The sequence below is a fragment of the Cetorhinus maximus genome, chromosome 13, assembly GCF_964194155.1.
Source record: "Cetorhinus maximus chromosome 13, sCetMax3.hap1.1, whole genome shotgun sequence".
Taxonomy (NCBI): Eukaryota; Metazoa; Chordata; class Chondrichthyes; order Lamniformes; family Cetorhinidae; genus Cetorhinus; species Cetorhinus maximus.
Window position 1 is genome coordinate 17,318,567 of NC_135891.1, and position 20,055 is coordinate 17,338,621.

Consider the following 20,055-nt stretch of genomic DNA (forward strand, 5'->3'; position numbering starts at 1 on the left):
AAGGAATTTGGGGTTTTGGTAAACAAGCAAAGGATTTGGAACCAGGGAATGATTTTTAGTATATTAATATCTTCTTTCCAACAAGAGGACTTGCTATGGTATTGCTCATATTAAATCAAAGCATAGACGATCTATCTCCCCTGTCTCTGCTATCTCCTTTGTGTTATGCCTCTTCTTTCAGTTTTTTTGTTTTCCCTTTCTGTTCAATCTCTTTTTAAAAAAAATCTTTCTTTCTCCTATACTTTTTCTGTGTCTATAAGTAACCTGTTTCCGCCCCCTCTTTCATTACTGAGAGATATAGGCTGTGGTAGGAGGAAAGGCCGAGTGAAGTCTGTAATCTGGTTTTGGAGAGTGGGGTCTGGGATGATGGGAGGTGATGCTACAAGGTATGGGAACAAAGTTGTAAGGCGGGTGCGAATCCACTATCCTTGTATGACATTGTTGCTGCATGTTAACATCCCAGCTGCAATTTTCATCCCTTCATCGACCACACCTCTTGGCCATTTGGTAAGAACCTTGAAATGGGCAACCCCAGGAACCTACAAGAAACAGCCTGGAGTCTGTGTAAATGGGGTCCTATGATACAAATAGGACCCCGATGCAATTTTGAATTGCCAATGTGTGTGCCATGCATGCTGTGCCCAATGGTACTTGATGAGTGACATAAACCTCCTTTAAAGGAACTGCTGTGGGCTGGTGGAATGGGAGAGGGGAGAGGTTTAGAAATGATTTTTGTGGAATACTCCCCCTGGCCCCAGATATTTAAGCTTAATTATTCTAGTCATCACCAACTTAACAGAAGTGGTCGGTTGAAAATTGACCACTCCCCCTTCCCCCTCCGCCCGCCCCCTTTTTTGGATCCCACCGTAACATTCTTCCTCTATCTCTTGATTGTAGTTACTGTGCTCAAAGTTGGATGATATATATTTGGAGAAGGGAACAAACTTTGGTGACATTACTGGCCTGAGCTCAATTTCCTTCTTTCCAGTTGGGGCCAGGGGTTAATTTTACTTCAGTGCAACTGTGTATGTTTTATGAGATAAGGCATGTGATGGGCCTCACTAGCTCATCCATTTTAAAGCCACAGCTGGAGGTCTTTCGCCACAGTTCAGCTTGACTTAATTTAGGGATCCAGGTTCTTGGCCCTGGTCATTACTGTCTGTACTTTCTGTTCAATTTTAATTGGCACTGTTTGGGCCCTAAAGATCCTCCCCCCCCGCCCCCCCCCGCCATGAGGAGCTCATTCCATTGCACCAAAGGCTTTGCACGTATATACAGTTCCCACCACCTCAAACATTCTTGTTTAATCTGAGTGAGATTGCTAATTTATGATCGGTTTTGTGTCAAGGGCCTATCATTTTAATTTATGCATTTTCAGACAATTTATCATCTTGCAACTGAAATAGAAGGAAGACTTGGTTTAGGGGTTTTACATGAGCATGGGTCACTGCGGTGTCTGCCAATCTATTGTATGACTCCAAAGGTTATCGGAACAAATCACTGTGACTGAATCTGGCTCTGTTTCTTTAGGACCTTCTCATGTTTCAGTGCAACAGTCAGGGCCAGCAACAATACCGAGTTCTTCAATGACCATGCCCGTAAATAACCATGGAAGTGCAGGTGGTTACAGTCACTCTGTACCCTCATCACAAGGCATGCAGATGCAGGGTCAGAGCCAGTCGATGGCAAATTATGGATCCCGGACAAACATGAGCATGCAAAGCAGTCAAGGTAAACTTTCTAAAGATGCCATGCCATATTATTGAAATAAATAATTTTGGCATTGGTAATTTTTTGCGTTTCTGAGATATTGTTTAAAGTGCTTGTGAATTTATTTGGTTAAGTTTAGTTCTCCCTTGAGCAGAATGCCAAAAAAAATCATGACTCTGAACAACTTCCTAAAATGGCCACCAATATACGTCAGCAGCTGGATAAGCATTTCTCCAGCTCTTTTCTTCTGCCCATGTCAACCAGTAACATGGCAATTTCAAAGTTTCACAATGTATAAATAGACATTAGAAGATTTGAAACTTGAATGCAACCATATGTCATTCAACAGTGAAGAGAGGCTTTATTTTTCTTATTTTCTTCCTGGCACTGATCTACAGGGTGGCAATCATTATCCGATTGTCACTCCGCTGGAACTTTTCTACCCCTTGACGCTGCTCTGCATTTCTTGCCGGGTCTTCTGAGCTTGGCTTCTCCAGAAATGCAGAACACAGCGACCCTCGCAGAACCCCACCACAGCACTGTAGCCTCGAGGGGAAAACAAGACATGCCCCCTTATTACACCACTAGCTGCTGTACGGTAAGCTTAAATGTCAATTGGGAATGTTAATGAATGGGTGAATGAGTGAATGGTTAGGGTGGGTAGGTGGGTAAGGTAGGTGGGTAGGGTGGATAGGGTAGCAGGCGGGTGAGGTAGATAAATCACTGTAGTAAAAACACATCTACATTACAATACAGAATCTAATAGTGACATTCAAAACATTTTACACTTAACCTTTCAGAACATTACAGACTCCTTAACAGGCTTTCCCCAGTGGTCACAAACCCTCCAAGGAGATGTGTTTATGTTAGGGCTTCCAAAATCCACACCAGCGCACAAAAATTGTGCACGGGAGGAGATTCAATTTCGCTGTGGCCCTCATAATGGGGACGCTGATCTCAGAAGAGGTGTGTCTGTTTTGAACCCAAGGCCTTCCTGACCCATGAAAAGACCACATGAAAATGGTGTGGGGATGGGACGGCAGAGGAAAACTGGTTTTCCAGCAAAAAAAAACAAAGGTTGGGATTTTGTGTCCCAGCCGGCGTCAGGCGTGTTCTGTGGCGTCAGTGGACAATATGGTGCCATCACTTTCACGACGGCATGAAAACAGTTTGCAATCGTCTGCTCAGCCTACCAGTGGTGGGCCGCGTTTCCCGCCATCGGATGTCGGGAACCTCATTGTAATATATCTTCATATCATTATTATACCTGCCTGCCGGAATCGTCCACCACCCCACCCACCCACTTCTGGATCGTCCGCCCACGTCGGCATGCTTTCCCGCCGACATGTTTCACAACAGGATATAAAAGGTGTGCACTTGATGGGCTGCACTTTGAGGGGAACTCAGAGGTGAGTACACAGTAATGTTGCGCAGCGCTCACCAGGGTCGCCTGTTGGACTTCAAACTAGAGGTGTGTTGGGGGGTGCAGGGGCGGCAAGGGCAGCCCTGTGGTTGAATGTAGCGCACAAGCATTTGGGGCGGGGGGTAGGGTGGGTGAGGGAAGTGGCCATGCTTTAGGGACACCTTATATAAAGTCACCATTCCTCTGCTGGCTTCTCTGCCCACTCAAGCAACGCAGAGGCATCAAAGTGCCACCAAGTGCTCCAGAGCTTTTCTCGCCTCGAGCACAGACTGCAAACTAATGAGCATTTTAGTGGACTGCAGAACAGTTGGATGACTGGGCACGTTGTACAATCTCCTTGCTAAAGCTGGCCATGGAGCAGTCACTGTTGGAGATGCTCACAGTCCTTTGCAATGTCAGCATCCTGGTTTGGATTAGTTTCTCCCATGGTTCAAGCTAACAGTGCAGCCTTGCAGTGTGGGTTAGGAGAATTCCTGTGCCTGAGCTGAGAGCACAGCATGCAGTCCAATGGGCAAAGCTGCTGCCAATCAGTCAAGTGGAGTGGGGGCAGAGGTGGGTGGGTTTTGGGCAGCCATGCAGCACACTAATCTCTGGCCATCCAAGTGGTTGCCAGCGCTCTCTGGGAAGCGTTAAGGGGCCTTCACACTTAACTAGGACAGGTTCTTAGTACACCCATGCTAACCCACATGTCTCTCTCTTTCATCCTGCAGGAGGAGTACATCAGGATCATGGAGCTTGATGAATTAGCTGTATGTCTCGTGGCTTACAGAGAGCAAAGACGACGAAGGAGAGAGCGACTGAGGTTCCTGGCTGCGCAGAGAGAAGAGCAGGACCTTCTGGAAGAAGGGGCAGCTGGGGCTCCCGCACACTCTGCCGAAGAGCCACAGCGAGCCATCGCTGGTCGGTGTCTAGCGGCACCCAGGGTCTATAGATGTCGCCTTTCAACCCTACAGATAACCGAGAACCAGTGTCGCCGAAGACTCCGCATGCCTAGGGAACTGGTTGGTCACATTTGCCACCTGATGCGGGATTTGGCGCCATGGGGACATGGAGGACATCCATTGCCAGTGGCTTTGAAAGTGACAGCGATGCTTAATTTCTACGCCAGTGGCTCTTTTCAGGACTCCATAGGTGGTCTCTGTGGGATATCACAAGCCTCCACCCACAAACGCATCCATGAAGTCATTGATGCCATCTTTGCGAGGGCACACAACTTTGTGCATTTCACCCAGAACCAGGACAGTCAGGATACGAGAGTGATTGGATTTGCCCAGATCTCGAGTTTCTCACAGGTGCAGGGTGCCATCAACTGCACCCACATGGCGCTCAGGCTTCTGTCACAACATGTGTTCAACTATATCAAATGCAAGGGATTCCATCTGCTGAATGTGCAGCTGGTGTGCGACCACCAGAAATGCATCCTGCAGGTGTGTGCATGGTTTCCAGGGAGTGTGCACGACTCCTACATTCTCAGTCGATGACAGATCCCTGATGTATTCCAGGGTCCACAGAAGCTGCAGGGATGACTCCTCGTGGACAAGGGCTACCCGCAGAGGACGTGGCTGATGACACCCGTGCGGCAGCCTCAGACTGCAGAAGAGCGAAGGCATAATGAGGCTCATGCTGCAACTCGCAACTTGGTGGAGCAGACCATTGGGATGCTGAAAATGAGGTTCTGGTGCCTGTACAGGTCTGGTGGAGCCCTGCAATACAGTCCACAGAGGATGTCATACATCATTGTCGTCTGCTGCGCCTTTTACAACCTGGCGCTGCAACGGGGAGAGGAGATGGAGGAGCTGCACATTCCCTCCGATGAGAAGGACACTGACGGGGATGAGGATGAGGAGGTCCTTGAAGGCAGCAATGATGGGGATGAGGTCCTCGCACTGACCAGGCAAGGCAGGAGCGCCCGGGAGGCTCTCATAGCTGCAAGATTTGTGGACGATGACGACAACATGCAGTGAGGAGATACCATAGATCCTCACGTTGCATCTGTGAACGTTTGACTCCAGTCTGGCTTATGGCAGTGTACATACCCTCTGTGAGAATGCTCCTGTCATGGAGACAAACTGGAGGCCTTAATAGACACTTGATCGCAGGAAGATGGTGACAACATGCAGTGAGGACACTCCATTGATCTTCACATAGCCTCTGAGAATGTCTGACTCCTGTCTGGCCGAGGGCAGCTCGCTTGTGCTCTGTCATCAGGGTCATATCATGGAGATGCAGCCACGCAACTTTAGAAGCACCTGATCCTTTGTCAGCCTTCAGCACCTGACCTCTTCAGGAGCACAGCATCACCGGTCACAGCTGCTGAAGAGATGGGGGCCAGCCCCACCTTAAAGGTGCTGAGAATGCACAGAGAGAATGACGGAACTCTGTGACGCCTGTCCACAACATTCTGGCAGTAATGACAACACCATCGAGGTGCAGGCATCAGTAATGTGTCCAGGGAGTGTGAGGCCAGACCATTACTTTAGTCTGAAGGCTGCACAAAGCACAGGGAAGAGGCCTTGGACTGAGACACCTGCCTTTTATCTTGTGCAGAAAGGTTTCGCATCTGAGTGACAAGAACACTGCTCATCAGAACAAGGAGCCATAGGCAGGGAGACATTCTTGGGAGTTAATTGACGATATTTAACACTATGCACAAGTGATTTACACCTATGCCCAGGCTGCGCAACTATATCTTCTTAACAGTCCTAACCCTGCCTCTATGCCTTGGTGCTCCCCGGACATCCACAGCGGTGGTGGAGGCTGCCTGCTGACTGCGACGCCCTGTCTGTGATGACCTTGGCGGGTGTCCTCCGGAGGCCCAAGACCTAGAGGGCCCTGGCCTGCTTTCGGGGTCCTGTGTGGCAGTGGCACCCTCCTCAGCCTGTGGAGCTGGAGCTGCTGAGGTCACAGGAAGACCAGATTCAGATGGGCCGGACATTCCCGGAGTCACCTGGGTGGATGGCCCCTGGGGGGACACCTGCTGATCCTCCTCCCTATGGGTGCCCAAGAGTTCCCAAGCTGACTCCTTGAGGAGAAGGGGTAGCTGGAGTGAGATTGAGCCACTCGGCACCCCTTTCGCATACACACTGTTGGACGCCAACTATACCATTGGCAATGGAATTGAGCCTGTGCAGCAGTGCAGGAGTGATGTCCTAGACCAAGGTCTCCATGGTGGCCGCCATCCTACCATTGTTGGCCTCGGTGCATCGGCATGCCGGTGCTATCACCTCAGCCTGAAGGCGGACGGACTTCTCCATCGTGCCTTGCAATCTGAGGAGTGCAGCGGACCTGATATTTCCAAACTTGCCTTTGCAGCTCTGACCGAGTCCAGAGCTTCGTCATTATCTGACTGGGATTCAGCAGTCCTCTGAGTGCCAGACACCCGGGAAGTCCCTGCCGCTGCCTGCTCTGGATCAGAATGTGTGATGTGCTCACCAGATTGTGATCCCAAGGCTATTCTAAAGTTAGGCCCCACCAAGATGTGTGTCTCTGCGCTGGTGGACAGTGTGGGAGAGCGCTGTGACAGGACTTCAAGGAGGGTGCCTTCAGATTCCTCTTCAGAGGTTTTTTTCAGGGCTTGATTGGAGGCCCTGAATCGTAGGCTCTACCAGCTGTTTCCCAGATGTGCCTGCGGAAGCAAGGGGAGATAATTAGTGCATGGCAGTGGACACATCACTCACGGCATGGTTGTCTGATGGATGTTGCACTGCTGGATCCTCACTTGGTAGAGCAGCGCCGAGCTCACCGTCAGCACAGGACAGGTCCAGATCCTCGCCAGTCAGCTGGATGGCTCTGTTTTCAAAGTCCGTGAGGACCTTGATTTCAGGCATTCCTCCACCGGTCTGCACCCTCTCCCTCTTGTTGTGTGCCAGCTTGTCCTGAGATGGGGAGAGTGGAAGCAGGATGCCTGCCAGGCCAGATGATAAGTATGCCTGGCATGTGTGGGTAGTGAGTGGTCCCATGGATGGGATGAGGAATGAAGGTGTGCATGAGAGAGTGAATGATGATGTCTCACTGACAATGAGTGAGATCCCTGTGAATGTGTGATGGGTTTGTGAGTGTGTGACTTGAGAGTGTGAGAAGAATGACTTACCCTGGCGGAACGGAAGAGATCATTCATCCTCTTGCAGCACTGGGTGGCTGTCCTCTTTTGAAGGGCATTGGCACTGACCACCGCTGCTATCACTTCTCAAGCCTGGTTGGTCATACCGCTGCCTATCCTGCAGCCAGAGTGGGGGTAGAAGACATCATGGCGAGCCTCCACGGCATCCAAAAGGCATTCTAGTGACGTGTCACTAAATCTGGGGGCTGCAGTCTTTTTGCCTTTTGTGGACATCTTCCCGGCAGCAGTTGTGGGCTGGAAGCACTGAGATGTGTGAACATGGCTGGACTTTAAATATGGCGCCCGGCATGATGAAGTGGTGGGGTGTTTCCTGGGAATGAATAAGTAATACGGCAGATTTGGGACGATATGGTGTGAAAACCCACCACCACGGCTGGTGGATAAAATGTTGTTTTACCCGCCCACTACCGCACTTAGTGCAAATCTGGGACGATCCCACCCTAAATTCAGCATTTTGCGACCTGATTCACACCTCCATTGGGAGTCAAAAATCCAGCCCCAGATTTTCATTTAATTTGTCTCCGTGCTATGTGATCCATAGAAAGATGCCTTGCTTCTACAAGCATAATAGTGAAATGAATTTGGGCTCTTGTGCAAGAGTTGAGGGGATTGAATGAAGCTTGATCAGAGTTATGCTTTTGAGAAGGCTTCAAGAGGTGGGGAGGTAGAGAAGAGGGGTTTGTCAGAGGATTTTTAATAGGTGAAGCTGAGACAACTGAAGGCTCTGCAATTGAAGGTGGAGTAGGGGAGTGCGCATAATGCACAACAGGGTCGGAAGACATGGGAAGCAACATAAGACTGGAGAAAGTTATAGAAATGGTCTGGATACAGGCTGTGGGAAGATTTGTAAATGAAGATCCCCCATTATTGATCTGATTCACTAAAGGATAGGGAACTGATGTAGGTTAATAAGAACAGTGTGATGGACAAATGGTGGTTAGTATGGGACAGATATTGAGCTCAAAAAGTTCATACATTTTAGTTCCAAATCCATTTCTGATTGGCCAGAAGAAAAATTGTCACAAATAAGTAAATGCAACAGTAGTCCAAAAGAGTTAAAATGATTATTTAACTGCTCAAAACTATTGATTTATTAGAAGCAGCTTAATGGTTGAGCCCAAAAGGATCCCAATTTTGATTGAATGTGTAAACACTTAAACAGACATAATCTAATTTATCCTTTATAAATCAATGAAAAATATGCTAAAATGTCTATATACTTACATTTCTATTTCTAATAAACAAAATAGCTGCAAGCCCCTCTGATGGTTCATAGGGTGCAGTGTGACATTAAGCTAGCCAAATCAAATAAGACCTCAGGTTTGTAACGAGTTGGCTGTTCTCAGCAAGAGACATGGTAGGGATGCCACATGTGTCCTTTGTTGTTGATGGGTTAGGGAAGTGAAGGGGCAGAAAAAAAAACCAAGGTTCCTGCACCTTATTGCTATCCAGTCAACACTGCACACATGTGGACATTTAGTGGGAACATGAGAGGGTAGAGCTTTGATTCCCCTGTTAAACAATTTTAGGTTGCCCCCTATATAGGATAATGGAAAAATAGCTACTTGAGAGAAGTACCAGAGGGCTGCCAGTGAGAATGGAACTAAGGCTAAAATGAGCCATGGCCTTCAGAAGAGAAAATGACGTTGAGGATTTCTGGAGTGGGGGGTAGGGTGGGGGGAAGAGAAAATTCATTTCTGCAGTGGCGAGTTATGTTATAGATTCTTGTTCACATTGCTCCGCACCTGCACACTTAATATACAAATTTAGCCTGCTACCTTATGGCCTTCAACTGCACATTAAAGTTCTGATGATTGAAGGCGGCTGATGAGCTAGTCGATTCTTTTTTAACTCATCCAAATGGGAATAGTGTTGCAGCAGGCTGCCAGTGCTTGTTATTCACTAGTTTTATTTTTTGGCAGTGCTCTGCACCTGCTGCTTTTGTAATGGAGCTAATGTGTGTTCTTGCCTTTTTGAAATTTAATGATTTTATTCCTTTTAATAGATGTTTCATTCAACATCAGTAAATCTTAAATGCAGCCAACCTTGGATTAGATAATACAGTTCAGTCATTTCAGTGTTTAGCATGGGCTTCACTATATTTTGACCATCGAAGAAAATATCGGAATTACTGATGTAATTTACTGACCCTATTAGAATGTATTACATTGGCTGTGAAGAGCTTGGGAAAAATTGCTATAAATTCAAGCTCTTTCTTGAGCACGAGACAAAATGATTTTTTTCAGCAGATTCGCTCATTTCAGATTATTTTTCAGTTCCCATGATGCACCATCAAGCTGCAACCTCACATTACAGCACACCGCAAGGAGGTGGTCAGCATTACCAGGGGCATTCAACCATGGGGATGATGGGACAGAGTAACCAAGGCAACAACATAATGGGGCAAAGGCCAATGGGGCCTTATAGGTCATCACAACAAGGTATGATTTGAATTGTGTCACAATTTATGTATAGCTTGACGTGGTATTTTTGACACATTTTTCCAGTACCCTACTTTTGTAATTTTTTTTCTTGACTCAATGGAGTAAGTTGCCATTCAGGAAATTCTGTTGCCTTCAGCAGGATATATTAATAAAGAAAATGCACTTTAGAAGCATACAGTAGGTAATACACATAAAAGGCAACTGTTCTTCTATCAATGATTTAAATATTAATTATTTTCGAGAAAAACATGTGAAGAACAAAAGTATAGAAAGTTATTTTAAGTAGTATCTTTAGAGTTCTTTGAGTTGATTTGTGGCATTGTCATGGGTAGATTGGGCACATGGGGTTCCAACGTTTAATTGCTTTACCTTGCTTGTTGTGTTTGAAGGCCAGTGCTCAGCTAATCCATGTAGGGAAGTAAAGTAAATAGATCTGAGGTTACCTGTTGCAAGTTTCTCTAATCACCAACTGTTTGATTCTCTCTATTCTCTCAACAATCTTTCTCCACTGTCGCTGGGTCAAAATCCTGGAACTCTCTCCCTAACAGCACTGAGTGTACTTACAACTGCAGCAGGTCAAGAAGGCAGCTCATCACCACCTTATCAAGGGCAATTAGGGATGGGCAATAAATGCTAGCCTAGCCACATCCCATAAATTAATTTTAAAAAATCATATTCAGGTTTATCTCTAAATTAGAAGAAATAAATATATTTCTTTTCTTAAGATTGTTAGGTTGTAATTTGTTAGTACATGTTACAGGCATGTGTCTTGACTGTGACATGCTCTTAAAAACATTTTTTTGCTGTGTTTAAGTTTCACTGTTGTTGGACTCAACTGTATGGATATAGAAACATAGAAACTAGGAGCAGGAGTAGGCCATTCGGCCCTTCAAGCCTGCTCTGCCATTCATTATGATCATGGCTGATCATCCAACTCAATAGCCTGCTCCTGCTTTCTCCCCATACCCTTTGATCCCTTTCGCTCCAAGAGCTATATCTAACGTCTTCTTGAAAACATACGTTGTTTTGGTCTCAACTACTTTCTGTGGTAACGAATTCCACAGGCTCACCACTCTCTGGGTGAAGAAATTTCTCCTCATCTCAGTCCTAAATGGTCTATCCCATATCCTCAACTCTGACCCCTGGTTCTAGACTCCCCCACATCCTTCCTGCATCTACCCTGTCTAGTCCCTTCATTCTTCTGAACTCCAGCAAATATAATCCTAATCGACTCAATCTCTCCTCATGTCAGTCCCCCATCCCAGGAATCAGTGGGGTAAACCTTTGCTGCACTCCCTCCTTCCTCAGAAGTACATCCTTCCTCAGATAAGGAGACCAAAACTGCACACAATATTCCAGGTGTGTTCTCACCAAGGCCCTGTACAATTGCAGCAAGACATCCCTGTTCCTGTACTCGAATCCTCTGGCTATGAAGGCCAACATACCATTTGCTTTCTTTACTGCCTGCTGCACCTGCATGCTTACCTTCAGCGACTGGTGTACAAGGACACCCAGGTCTCGTTGCACATTCCTCTCTCTCAATTTATGGCCATTCAGATAATAATCTGCCTTCCTGTTTTTGCTACCAAAATGGATAACCTCACATTTATCCACTTTATACTGCATCTGCCATGCATTTGCCCACTCACTCAGCTTGTCCAACTCACACTGAAGCATCTCTGCATCCTCTTCACAGCTCAACCTCCCACCCAGCTTTGTGTCATCTGCAAATTTGGAGATATTACATTTAATTCCCTCATCTAAATCATTAATATATATTGTGAATAACTGGGGTCCCAGCACCGATCCCTGCGGTACCCCACTAGTCACTGCCTACCATTCAGAAAATACCCGTTTATTCCTATCCTTAGTTTCCTGTCTGCCAACCAGTTTTCTATCCATCTCAATACACTACCCCCAATCCCATGCGTTTTAATTTTACACGCCAATCTCTTATGTGGGACTTTGTCGAAAGCCTTCTGAAAGTCCAAATAAACCATATCCACTGGCTCCCCCTCATCAACTCTACTAGTTACATCCTCGAAAAATTCCAGTAGATTTGTCAAGCATGATTTCCCTTTCATAAATCCATGCTGACTCTGTCCGATTCTGCCACTGTTTTCCAAGTGCTCAGCTATTAAATCTTTCATAATGGACTCTAGAATTTTCCCCACTACTGACGTCAGGCTGACTGGTCTATAATTCCCTGTTTTCTCTCTGCCTCCCTTTTTAAATAGTGGGGTTACATTAGCTACCGTCCAATCTGTAGGAACTGTTCCAGAGTCTATAGAATCTCAGAAGATGACCACCAATGCATCCACTATTTCTAGGGCCACTTCCTTAAGTACTCTGTGATGTAGATTATCAGGCCCTGGGGATTTATCGGCCTTCAATCCATCATCAATGGGTTCATTTTGGGGGAGGGGGAATGAAACTTGCAATTTCTTTATGTTGTAGTACAGTGTTTTATTTTACTGTAGATTTCCTTGTGTACCAGCTTTGCAAAGTATAGAATAAAAATTTTGATTTGTTGGTGGCTCACTGGATGCATGGACCAAAGATTTAGTCCCGAATTTTCGCAGGGTTTGAAGGGCTCTGCATCTGAGCCAAAATGGTGGCAGAACTCCAATTCCAGAAGTTCTGCCCCCAAACCCAGCACTCCCATTTTTGCACATCTGTGGTTCATGGAGGCAGCTGTACGTGTAAAAGTATAGCTGCTTTCAAAAAGACTCAATTTTCGTTAGTGACATTTCTAAAACATGATGTGCAGGCTTTAGATATTTGAGCTAAAGGTCTAAAGCTGCTGGAGTTATTTGGAGAGGTCCAGGTACCCATTTGAGAGTGGTCAAGTGCCCATTTGGGAGAAGTCAGGTGCCCTCTGGGATTGAATGTATGCAAAAAGTGGATAAACTCAGTGGAATTGTCAAGCTGTCAAGGCATTAACATCCCTAAGCTCTTTAAATTTTTGAACAAGGGCAGCCTACAGCTGAAAAAAATCAGTGCTTATAGTTTCACTAGCAGGCTATTGACATAAACTTGAGGGTTATCATTAATGGATTAGTGCTGCATGTCTCACTCCACAATCTATTATCACAGTGGGAGACTGTAAATTCACAGTTTGATTGAAAGCTTCAAGTGGCTATAAAGTCTTTACTTAGTACTTAAGTACTTACAAAAACAAACATTTCCTTCAAGTACTTAATCCTTTAGAAAAACAAATATTTGTATTCATAGCCCACATCAACTACAGTTAATCTCTTTATAACCACTTGGAGCTGTCAATCAAACCCTGAAGCTACAGGCCTTCCACTGTGATAATGATAAGTTGTGGAAGCAGTCAAGCAGCACTAATCCTGTAATGAAAGCCCCCAAGCATATCTCTATAAACATATCTTGAAATTGCAAGCACTGATTTTTTTTACTAACCCAGAGTTACAGCAGGCTGTTTTCTTTCAAAATTTAAAAGGCATGAGGTTTTAATGACTTGACAGCTTGACAGTTCCTTAGAGCTATGCACTTTTTGCACACATTCATATCTAATCTGAACAATCCCAAAGGGGTACCTGACCTCTCCCAAGGAGTAGCTGACCTCTCTCAAAAGGTACATGACCTTTCCCACAGGTGTAAGTGACCTCTACCAAAGGGTACCTGGCCTGGTCCAAAAGGATATCTTACTCCTCCAAAGAACTCTGCTGGGTTTAGATCTTTTCCTTAAATGCCCAAAGCATATGGGCCATGTTTCAGAAACTTTGAAATGTGCAGCTGTCTCCATGGACCACGGGTGTATGAAATGCCTCCTGCTCCTGTTTCCCCCCTGTCCCCCCCCACCACCCTGTCACCTGGCAAAAATGGTGGGAGCAGATTCGGGAGCGGAACTTCCAGATTCCGGGCTGCAGCACCGTTTTGGCTAAGATGTGAAGCTTTTCTGACGTTATGAAAATTCAGACATAAACCTCTGTTCATCACCTCTCCTGGAGGACAGATGAACTTACTTCATTCTTCTAATAGGTCCAGGCTGTAGCCACCACTGAGGTAAGCAAAGCAATTGTCCCAGTAAGTTCTTTTGATGCACCAAATATTTGAATCTTAATGCATTTCAGCATTTAGATAAACGTTATCAGTGAGACAAATTGCATTGAGCCTAGGACAGTGCACTGATGAGGCCCCAGCTGAACTCAAATAAATTAAAGGCAACATATGTGATAAGCTCTGACATAGGAATGTGACAATATAGATCTTATACAAACTTTGCTTTCATTTGTATTTCACTCAATTCTTTTCTTGAAACCTGTGCCCCAGGTTATCAGGGCTGTGAGTGTGAAATCTAACACTGTCACAAACTGCCACGGACAACCCATTTGATATTCTTTTGCCGCTGCTTTGTCCATTACCACACTGGATATTGCTAACGTAACTATGTGCTGCACTGGCATCAATATCTTGATAACCCAACATTTAGTCAGTTCCCAATATTTGAAGAAATCTTTAAGTGTATTTTTCATTCTTCTAAGATAAGGATACTCCATTCACTTTAATATGCACAAGTAATTTTTTTTGTGGCAAACAAAGCTGACTAAATTGTCAAAGTACGGAAAATAGCTTTAAAATTTGATGAAAAATTTACACTCTGATTGCGGTTCCTTCCCTCCTTATAGGTTCTTCTCAGCAATACATTGGACAGGAAGATTACTATGGTGAGCAATATGGACATGGCCAAGGACCCACAGATTCCATTAATCAACAATATTACCCTGATGGTACTTCATTTTTCCCTTAGATTGCCAGTCCATATTTGTAATGTGAAATATTTATCTAATTGGATAAGGGTATTTAGCTAACAATAAATCTGTTCCTCTGCAATCTGCTAACTGGCTTATGTGGAAAATGTGTAGTCCTACAAGTCTGAGATTTTTATGTTTTGATGATTTTTCTCAACTTAGGTTACATTGTAATTGTGTGCTGTCAACATTGTGAAATAAAAAATGTTTTACTTTTAAGTTGTTTAAATTTTAAAGAAAACATTCTGCAACAGTAACAAATTTTCCCAGTGTTTTGTAAAGAATTTTTAAAATTAACTTTGCAGGTAGAACAAAATAGATTCCCTTTGTTTTCAAATTTATGTTATGTGTATTGTAGCCCTACAAGTCTTTTTTGCTGAATGGCAAAATTGCTACACCCTGTCCTCAAGCCCAGTTCTTTTCTAGAGACTGTCTCCCTGAAAGCTTTCGCTTCCTGCATAAAACCTGCTAATAAATTAAAATTAAACTAGTTGCCTAGCACACTCAAAGTGCAGATAATAAGACCTCACAGAAATTACAGTGCATCCCTCTCAATGTTGACTGCATGATATCAAATGTGCAAATAAGACCATTTCTGGGATGGGTTCAGCATTGATGATATCTTAGATTTGACATGTGCAGTTATATCCAATGACTGCCAACATTCTTTCTTAAACATAGGATGATACAGCAAAGAAGGGGGCTATTCAGCCCACTGTGCCTCTGCTAGCTCTTTGAAAGAGTTATCCAAATTGTCTTACTCTCTTCATAACTTACTTTCTTACCTATTTTGTGTCATCAGCAAATTTAGCAACCCCACATTTGGTCCCTTCATCCAAGTCATTGATATAAATTGTGAAAAGTTGAGGCCTCAGCACTGATCACTGTGGCACTCCACTCGTCACACCTTGCCAACCCAAAAATGACCCATTTATGCCTACTCTGTTTCCTGATAGCTAACCAATCCTCTATCCATGCTAATATGTTACCCCCTATACAATGAGCTCTTATTTTGAGTGGCATCTTCTGGAAATCCAAGTACAACACATCCACAAGTTCCCCTTTATCCACGTTGCTTGATCCTGTATGCCTCTTGAATAGCCATCTCAACTTGTTCTATGACCTTGAAAGATTTGTATACTTACACCCCCAGATTCCCACACCTCCTTTAAAATGATAACATTTAGTTTAAATAACTAAACTGATTCACCTCACACTTCCATGCTAAATTTCATCTGCTATGTGACTTCCCATTTCACCAGTTTGTCCATGTCCTCCTGAATATCCCCCTTTCTGTTTACTACATTCCCAGTTTCATGATATTGACAAGTTTTGAAATTCTTTCTGTCTGGGTCATTAATATATATCAAAAAGAGTGGTGATCTGAATTTTATTTTCCCTAATTAAATATATAGTATGCCATGAGATTACTTGTTTCTGTTCAGAGAGGTTTTAAGTACCTGTTGACTTAATTGATTGGGGGCTGGGTAGTCAGCAGTTTATCTGATTAGTGAGATCCCTCTTTCTGTGTAATTTCAAAACATCAGATAGTAAACTCTGTAATCAATGTTTGCATGCAAGGATAACATGATCAAAAAAGTCTTGAGACTACTTCAAGGTGATTTTTGGTAGTGTAATTCTATTTTGTCTTGAGCTGATTTTAGAAGGATGATTTCGAAAGCTGCTTTGTTCAAAGGCTATTTAAAATGATTTTCATGAAATGTAGCACTGTTCAACAGTGTAAGATAATCCATTTCACCTTTTTTTTTGCATTATGCACTCCAGGTCACAGTGAATATGCATATCAGCAATCATCATATGCAGAGCAAGGTTATGAGAGGTCGTTTGAGGAATCTTCACAGCATTACTATGAAGGAGGTAATGTAAATTAATGTATGTAATTGTGCAGATGAAATGCAAAGGGTAAGCCACTGCTGTACCAATGTAAAGCCACAACTCTAATACTAGATTTAATATATCAAGATTATATTGTGGTTAGCAGACTCTTCTTCACGCTACCAGTTCTTACAAAGACTAATTGATTTAGTGCACCTTGGGGGATTGGATTTGAGACCTTCCTGATCTGTATGACCATGCTACACAGTGTACTTGAAAAGGAAAGTTTTGAAAAACCCTGTTGTGAGTGGAATAGAAGTAGGTCAGCAAAAAGCAACAGACAGGTAGTAAGGAGCGAGATACCGCTTTGCATTATTATTTTTCCCTCATGCCAAGGTTCCTGACATCCTGTCCTTTCAGATCATTGTGACAAGGGGTTCACCACTGGGAGACATGAAAGATCAGAAGAGATATTGCTTTGTTTTGCTCACTGGCACCAGATTCACATTATTATTGAGTTAAACGCTGTGATGGGATAATAGGGGTAGAATTTTCCATTCTGGGACTAGGTCCCGTGGCGAAGGCGGGAACCAGGAGTATTTCCCGCCATGGAGACCGGTGGGAATTCGTGCCGAAACGCATGTTGCCGGCCTCATTAATTATGCAGTCGAGGGTTTCCCAATATTTTTCATGGTAGGCGGCTGGATGGTGCACACTCCGCCATCACATTCAGCTGCCATATTTAAAAGGCGCCTGGTCATCAACTTACCCACCCATTGAAGGAGGAGATGGTCGGGAGCTCTGGCCCCCATATTCAATGACACATCCCTGGAAGTCCTGCTTAATGCAGTGGAGGCCAGGAGGGCTGTCCTCTACCCAGAGGACGGAAGGAGGAGGCTGAGCTGTATAGACTAACCCTGCATGGGTGGAAGTCTCCAAGGAGCTCAGTGCCCACGGCCTCCACCAGAGGACTGCCCTGCAATGCTGCAAACAGATGAATGACCTGATCCACTCCATTAGGGTAAGCTACTCGACGTGATAAGGCTCATGGCCCCACTGCAGTTCACCTAGTCTGCAGGTGGAGAGCCCACTGTGAGTCCCTGACCCTTCCACACAGAGAGCTGAGATGTTGTCTGGGAGGGTAAGGTAAGGGGGTTAGGTTTTAAGGGCACCAGTAAATGCTGCTAATGACATGCCCCTGTGAGCCTTATCTTTTTATCTGCATGGGCTCACTGCTCTGGAGGGTGCTGCCCCAGAACCCTCTTGGACAACCTGTGGTGCACCAATCGCATGGCCCACAATCTGGTGGGTTATTTAAAGACTGGGAGCATGAGAAAGAAACCTGAACCAAAATCTCAACCCCACCTTCTTTCTTTATGCAGGAAAAGTCACGACACAACAGGAGAGAGAGAGAGAAGACGGGAGGGGGCTGGCCTGACCTCAAGAACCTCAGTGGCTTCGAGGAGCAGGCAGCCCAGCTGGCAGGGGAGGAACCGGACCGAACCTGCCGGATGTGGAGAGGTCGGCAAGTGGCCTCCAAACAGTAAGGATCCATGCATGTCACATAGAAACCTAAGTGTCATGCGTTCCTCCGTGTTCGAGGCAGCTCATGCAATCACTCGCTCTCTCCTCTCACTTGCAGGTGCCAGCAGGAAGAGGGCAGGGGAAGAAGAGGAGACCCTGTCCAGCAATTCATCCAGCCCACAGAGGACTGAGGACATTGGGGAGGAGGAAGAAAGTGCACCTGTAGAGGCATCATAGCAGTCACCTGCAACCTCCACCAGTGCAGAGACACACATCTCGGTGGGTAATAGGTGTAGTTCAGGCCAGACCTCACATTCTGGTGGTCACCTCACGGACACGTGTCCGCAGCAGGAGGAGGCAGGATCAGCCAAGCTCACTGGCACTTGGAGGACTGCTGGGGGAAGAGGCACCTGTGATGTCCAAGTTGAATGACCAGCCCCTGGGATGGGCCCTGCACGAGATGCTGGGGAAGCTGATAAAGGTGGGGTAACATCAGGCAGAGGTATTGGAGGCCCTCAACAGAAGGGTCCGTTCACCTGCTGGCTGATGAAGTGGTGCCGACATGCGCGCGCATTGTGATCTCTATGGGGAAGGTGGCAGATGCCGTTGAGAACCTGGTCCAGCAGAATGCTCAGTTTCTGCCTGAGATGCGCACAGACCTGCACTCCATCACTGTAGCCATGGACAAACTTTTGCTGTGGCTACGCGAGAGAGGGATGGGGCACCTCCGCTTCCCTCCCCTTCCCCTCAAAGAGTCAGGTAGGGGCCCTTGGGCACCCAAGGGAGGAGGACCGGGCTGTTAGACACCTCTGGGACCTCCACTCAGGACTCTCTGAGGGTGTCCAGCCCCTCGGAACCCCCTTGCCTGTGACCCCTTCAACTTCATCCTCTGTGACTGCAGAGGGAGCAGTTTCCACAGCAGGACAGCCAAAGTAAGCCAGGGCCCTCCAGGCCTTCCAGACAATGGCTGCCAAGGTCATCCAAGACAACAGGGCAAACTGGTCAACAGGCTGCCTGCACCCCTGCTGCGGATGTCGGGGCAGCACCTAGAAGAAGTGGTTGGGAACGCAAGATTAAGAAGTTTTAATTTCACATGTGGTTGCATGGGTGCACTATGATTATTAATCTTATAGCACTTCTGTAAATAGAGTACACTTGCACTTCAATGAGGTCTGAGGTGGTTTATTTATAATTTGTAATCCTTAAGCCTGTGAGACCCCCTCCCCCTAGCAACCAAAAACACCTTCAGAGGGGCCCCCCAGGCTGGGTCTATGCCCCCTACCCCACTGGAATCATGCATGTGCAAGGAAGCAAAAGTATATGCCAGGGTCCTTGCGAGCCTTGTGCAAGAGGTCTCCTGTGCATGCTGCGCCTGTGCATGCTGCGCCTTTGCCCTTCACACACTCATCTGTTCCAACATCGTCAGTACTACATGCTGGGGTTCTCCTTCGGTTGTCCAGTTGAGATGAGCTGCATCTCTATCCACTCCTGATGACCAAACTTCCATGCAGCATCTTGAGATCTTCACCACGAGGTTCTGCATAGATGCGAGCATCCATGGTTGTTGTTATCTTCGTAGTTCAATCAAATACCTTTACCCCACCTCCATGATTTACACCCTCCACCCCTCATAACTATTGACCGCCCCAGGTGTAACATTTGACCTCAGTTACCCTTCAGCCTGCCCCATCACCCTTTCTCCTGTGCAGGTGAATATCAACGCCCCCTACCTTCCTGAGGAGCCCACCCCCCTGTGACTGTAGATCTGCCTCCCCTTGTTCTACCAGCCCCCAGAATCTGCTTCTCCTTTCGTATCCCCTCCACAAGTCAGGAGTGTGATGGAATACTCCCTACTTGCCTGGAAGAGTTCAGCTCCAACATCTCTCAAGCAGCTTGAAACCATCCAGGACAAAGCAGTCCGCTTGATTGGCACCCCATCCACAAATATTCTCTCCCTCCACCACCAACGAACAGTAGCAGCAGTGTGTACCATCTACAAGATGCACTGCAGAAACTCACCGAGGGTCCTTAGACAGCACCTCGCAAGCCCACGACCACTGTCATCTAGAAGGACAAGGGCAGTAGATGCATGGAAACACCACCACCTGGAAGTTCCCCTCCAAGCTTCTCACCATGCTGACTTGGAAATATATTGCCGTTCCTTCACTGCCGCTGGATCAAAATCCTGGAACTCCCTTCCTAACAGCACTGTGGATGTAC

The 20,055-nt window shown here is 45.9% G+C and overlaps 1 protein-coding gene across 1 annotated transcript in view; it reads left to right on the plus strand.

Moving 5' to 3' along the window:
• Positions 1 to 20,055, plus strand: part of LOC144689151 (calcium-responsive transactivator-like) — a 45,701-nt gene that overhangs the window by 19,295 nt on the left and 6,351 nt on the right. Inside the window, exons 5-8 of the mRNA XM_078556283.1 lie at positions 1,531 to 1,731; positions 9,530 to 9,694; positions 14,353 to 14,454; positions 16,261 to 16,353. Of these exons, the coding sequence (XP_078412409.1) occupies positions 1,531 to 1,731; positions 9,530 to 9,694; positions 14,353 to 14,454; positions 16,261 to 16,353 (561 nt within the window). The remainder of the gene's footprint in view (positions 1 to 1,530; positions 1,732 to 9,529; positions 9,695 to 14,352; positions 14,455 to 16,260; positions 16,354 to 20,055) is intronic.